Source organism: Gossypium raimondii, chromosome 13, assembly GCF_025698545.1.
Source record: "Gossypium raimondii isolate GPD5lz chromosome 13, ASM2569854v1, whole genome shotgun sequence".
Lineage (NCBI taxonomy): Eukaryota > Viridiplantae > Streptophyta > Magnoliopsida > Malvales > Malvaceae > Gossypium > Gossypium raimondii.
In genome coordinates, this window is record NC_068577.1 from 30,144,102 (window position 1) to 30,149,601 (window position 5,500).

Sequence of the window (5,500 nt, forward strand, 5' to 3'; positions counted from 1 at the left end):
ACTCTAACAATATTTTTATTTGACATGTTTAATTTTTTTAATTTAACTCGAATAATTTCACTCGATTCGAAAAATTTCAAATTGCGTTTGAATGATAAAATAAGACTTGTGAACTTAATTAACTCGAAATTTTTTTACTCGATTCGATCGAACGCTCACTCCTACTTTTTATAGTGTCAATTACTTGAATAAAAGAAAATTTTAGTAGAATTTAACTGCTTCACTTGATTATTCTACAAGAACCTAAACTCTTTTATTTATTATTTATCTCTTATTGATTTAATTAATTAGGAAAAAATAACCGTTTAATTTTATCACATAATTATTTTATTTTAAATTAGTGATAATATAAACTTTTGTTATTTATCTCTTAATTAATTTAAATTAATTAAAATAATAATTATGACATAATTTCTACCCATAATAATTTTAATATGACACTCAATCATTTTGATTTGATATGTAATACTTTATAATTGATTTGAAATTTTTTATATCTACAGTTGGGATAATCTTCTAAATACCCTATTTAAAAAGTAAATTTTGAGAAATTTACGATGAAAAATAATAAAATTTTTGAATATATTATGTTAAAAAATCTGATTTGCTCTCAAATCATTGATGTTGGAAATAAATAAGCAAAGTCTACAGGCCCCATTTGTCGCTTCCAAGCTTAGTATTTGAAGCAGGCAAAAGCTTATTCAATGGGCACATGGAAACATTTAGAGAGATCGGGTTTGAAAATTAAAAGAAAAAGAAATGGTGGAAACATTGAACGGGAGGAGTTACTTTCAAAGTTATGAAACATGTTGGACACTTGGGAGGAAATAATGGGAGCTTTCAGATTTTGAAATTTTTCTAGAGTGGATTGGGTTGTCAGAATGCCCCACATTCTTTCTACAATCAATCCAAGGTGTTTTTAAAAAAAAAAAAATTTATTGAAAAGCAAGGTTGGCCACGTTGATGAATTTAATACACAAGCAACCTTATCCAACATTTCCTTTTAAAACTCCTCTATTTCTTTGCCATCTTGCCTTTCTCCTATTCATCCAAATTTCATGTCAAGGTTTTCTTGTTTTCTTGCTAATAACTTGTAAAGATAATATTATCAGAAAACATTGGAATTATGTCTCAATTTTATCAAAATTCCACCAAGTTTTAAGGTTGTTTTACTGTTAGTATTGAAAAAAATATGTTGATAAGAATATAAATATCTTTAATTAAACAGGTAAGGTAAAGATTTTACATGGTTAACCAACACAAGAAATATTTAAAAATTCTATTATAAACTAATGACCTGAACATGTTCTACTCTCTCCTGGGTTTGTGGCATTGTCATCCTGCAAATGTTTCAAAGCAGCGGTTGATGATGTCTACTTAACTGTCCATGTTCCGAGAAAAGAGTTCACTGTCCAAGTAGACAATTCTTGAGGCTTCCATGAGTTGTAGGCCACCCACAACTACTGGATATTAACCTGGGATACTTGTAACATAATAAACTATATTCAAGTTATTAAATTATTAGTAAGTTTATATCTTGATCACTCAACTTCAAAAAGTTATAAAAATTTGTTGAATTATTTGAAAGTTTTCATTTTATTCATTATTTATTAAAATTGTTGCTATATAATCTTCTCCATTCGCACTGCCTGCATCAATCAAAAGCTTTTTTTTTTCTTTCTTTTCTATAGTTTAATTTCGTTTTTCATGAAACAATTTTGAACATCACGAATTTACAGACCAAAATCGAAACACCTTTCTTCTCCAATCTCCAATATTGATCGTTAGGTCAACTCGGATCTAAGGCATGTTTTTCAACATTTCACTTCGGAGTTTAAAAGCTCAACACACATACTCTAAATAAAATTTTCAACAGGTTATAAACGAACATTATGAACTGTTTAACTTTGAGATTTTTGAATGTTATAATTGCTTGCTTGATTGTTAATTTGGATGGTTTAATTACTTGTTTAATGTGATGATAATTAAATGAACTAACAAATTTTTGTGGCTAAGGGAGACCGTCGAGTATTACCTTCTGATTGTGTGAAGCAAATGATTAATTTAGAAAAATATACACTTAGGTCTAATTTCCTATATGAAATATTCTGCAAATTTGTGGTGTATACAGTTTGTTAATGTGGTTCGTAATATTTTAAATGAAAAGTCACTTTGATGGCTAATGTGACGTTCAAAATTCAGGTTAGATCGTCCAGATCGGATTTGAGACGTCACATTTAGTGGTATTGTCAAATTATTTCTTAGAGCTTACTACCTGGACTTTTAAAAAAAAAAAACTTAACAATCCAAGGAGTTAAATAAAAAATTTCAAATAGTTTAGTAAATTAACTTTTTCAAATTTGAGTGATAAAATCGTAAATTTACTAAAAATTTAATGATTTTGAATGTAATTTCTTCACAAATTAAATTCGTTAACTCTACTTCACCTTGAAAGCTGGATATCAGATTTTGTCATTTTTCATACCAATGATACAAAGTGTGTGAACCAAATTCAATATATGTACAAAGTAAAACAAAAAGGCAACAAAAAAACATCATTAATACCAAATATCCAATACAAATACTCGTATTACCCCCCAAAAAGTACAAATACTCGTAATCTAGTTTTCAACACCAAAAGGTTTTTACATTCACAAAAGGGGTTTTCCCTTGAACATTAAAATGACAACCTCAAAAATATACACACTAGTTTTGGTCTTCAAACTTACCCTTGAATCATGCAGGGCTAGGATCCAAAAAATAAATCCAAACTGCCCTGCAACTCCAATTATACTGTAAGAATGTACACTGGGCAATGGAAATGGCAGAAAACCTAACTACATCATCTTCCGACACCAACCAAAGTTTTCTCCTCACTGTCCCTTTGTTTTGCGGATGTTGTCGGGACTGAAAGCGGGAGCTTTCTCGTTGAATCAGATGGAGCTTGTTTCCAAATAAGAATCTCTTCATGTGTGGGAATTGGTGTGTAGTTGAAGGAAAGGTCTTTGTTCGCGGATAATGCCAAAAGCTCCTTCTCCTCGAGCCCTTTTGTCGTGCTGAGGCTGCACCGGTCTGGTGTGTGTTTGGCTAATGCATCTCTGAATTTTTTGATCTATAGAATTTGCCATTGTAATTTAGAACACACATCATTAGAAAACAATAATAAAAGAACTAGGAGCCATATCTAATGAAATTAGCATCTAAAAGGAAGGATTCAGGATTAACCGTGGCATTGGTACAACTAAAGCTGCATACACGCCCCTGCGCACCTCGATAGAACCGGAAGAAAGGCAGCACATGGACATTAAGGCTATAGCACATTGACTTGTGCTCCTCGTAATTAACCTGAAGAAACTGCACATCTGGATTCATCTCTGCAAATTGGCAAATCTGCCAAATCCACAATCAATTCAAATACATAAAACCCCCAAAACAAAATCTAGATACAGAGCTATGCATATATATACCTTGGGATGAAGAGCCTTGCAACCACCACAACCAGGGGAGAAGAAATCTACCACAACAAGCTTATCACCAGCATTCAAAAGAGAGTCTACTAGGTCTTGTGCAGATGCAACTTCTTTCATATTTGGTTGAAGCCCTTTCTCCCACCATTTCTGAACTCGACCAATAAGCCCACTTTGCATCTGATTCCATTAAACAAACCCAGAAAAAAAAAGTGAAACCAATTAGTATTTCTTGATTGATCTATGTACAGATCAGCTTATGGGGACAAAAAGAATTTAAATCATAACACTACTACAGATTTTCAAACAAAAAAAGAAAGAAAGAGTAAAATTTCTTGTTTAATCTTTGTGTTACGTGAAAAAAATCAAAATTTTACACATATATAAGGCGATTTATATTTAAAGATTTTGATCTTTGGTATGTAAAAACTGAGCAAAGAACTAACTGTAGAAAGCTAATAATAGAAAAGAAAAAAAGTAAATTATCAAGAAATTCAAAATTAAATAAAAATTAATCACAAAATAAATTGACACAACTAAACAAATAAAAATATACCCACGCTTTTCCACAAAAATAAGGACAAAAAGAAGAAGCAAAGATCCAGAAATTGAAATTAACAAGATGTAAAGTTGATTAAATCAAACCTGTGCTTTGATGGGAACTTGACAAAACCTTCTCCTGTTCATACTTTTCTTCTCCAAAAAAACCATTCTTTGCCCATTAAAACCACTTCTCAAAGCCTGAGATTTAACCTTTAAAGAAGAAAAACAGTTCCTTTCTAAAGAAAACCCAGAAATTTTCTTAGGAACTAAACAAGTTCCACCTTCTAGATTCTTCGTCTGACTATAGTTACAAGTCGTAAACAGATTTCCCTTCCCAAAAACTTCAGCCATAACTAGTTTTTTTTTTCTCACAACAACACTAAAAAAAACGCAGATTGAAAACTGAACCCTTTGCTATAATCTCACAATCAAAATTAAAATACAACAAATACAGAGGAGAGTTTCTTTTGCAGTGTCTTTGAAGTTTAAAGCAAAAGTGATTTCCTTTTTCTCTTTTCCCCTTTTCTGTGTAGGATTTGCTTTGCCAGTTTTTGTTGGTTATTTTAAGGTCTAAGGATTGACTTCAACCGTTGATCGGGTTTTGTCATGATGTGAATCTAACGGTCAAAGATTTTTTTTGACGGATAATTTTGTATTTGATGGAAAAATTGAAAACGTATTGGATAAGGTTTTCTTTTAAAAAAATTTTTTTTGTGTTGGCCGGTTTTTATGGTGGTCTGGAGATGCACGTGATCAGTGAAATTTAAGACACGTGGCATCGTACCTACAATTTTGCAAAAATAAAAGGAAGTTTCAGATATGCTTTGGATAAAAGGTAGTTTCTTTACCCACATCATTTCCTTTGTGGCCACCCTGGAATTTTTTTTATTTTTTATTTCCTCAGAAAAATAAAGCAACCGTGTATGTCCCACCTTAAAGATTACGAATAAATAATAAAAAAGTAAATTTAAATATTTTATTAGAAAAATAAATTATTAAAAATATAAATAAGGAAAATAAAATCATATTACTAAAATATAGCGATTTTTGAGGCGTGTAAAATATTTTCCTTAAAGTTTTATATGCACCCAACGTATAATAAAGCTCTAAATGCTTCAAACAAAACAATAAAATGGCTAATAAAAAGTTTTTTTACATAAAATAGGTGTATCTTTCCATAATATATCCTTTTATAGAGATATACATTTTAGCGAGACACTCTTTCATATTGTTTTACAAAGTAATTTTACATAAATTTATATATTTATAAGATAAATTTATGTACAAAAGTTATATCTTTACAACATTATTATTTGATCAATAATTTTAATATAATAAAATATTACTACTACCAGCATTCTAAACTACTATCAGTTTTACAGAAAAATTATAAATAATTGTTTCTAAATTTATATTTTAAAACATTAAGTATTTTATTTTGGAAATTGATGTAAATGAAATAAATAGGGAAATAGTTTAAAGGAACAAAA

The 5,500-nt window shown here is 30.0% G+C and overlaps 1 protein-coding gene across 1 annotated transcript; it reads right to left on the minus strand.

Moving 5' to 3' along the window:
- Positions 1–2,529: 2,529 nt before the first annotated feature.
- Positions 2,530–4,554, minus strand: LOC105783646 (thioredoxin-like 1-1, chloroplastic). The gene is made up of 4 exons (XM_012609219.2): positions 4,113–4,554; positions 3,468–3,647; positions 3,226–3,390; positions 2,530–3,112 (listed from the first exon to the last, which is right to left on the minus strand). Exons 1-4 carry the CDS (start codon positions 4,359–4,361, stop codon positions 2,843–2,845), a joined length of 864 nt encoding a protein of 287 aa, XP_012464673.1. The 5' UTR covers positions 4,362–4,554; the 3' UTR covers positions 2,530–2,842.
- Between the last annotated feature and the right edge of the window lie 946 nt (positions 4,555–5,500).

Bases quoted from the DNA above. Each gene is read 5' to 3' on its own strand.
- LOC105783646 (XM_012609219.2), bottom strand. From the start codon at position 4,361: ATGGCTGAAGTTTTTGGGAAGGGAAATCTGTTTACGACTTGTAACTAT. The intron at 3,648-4,112 runs GTTTGATTTAAT...TAATGGAATCAG, and splicing joins AAGTTCCCATCAAAGCACAG to ATGCAAAGTGGGCTTATTGG. The intron at 3,113-3,225 runs GTTAATCCTGAA...CAAATTCTATAG, and splicing joins TTAGTTGTACCAATGCCACG to ATCAAAAAATTCAGAGATGC.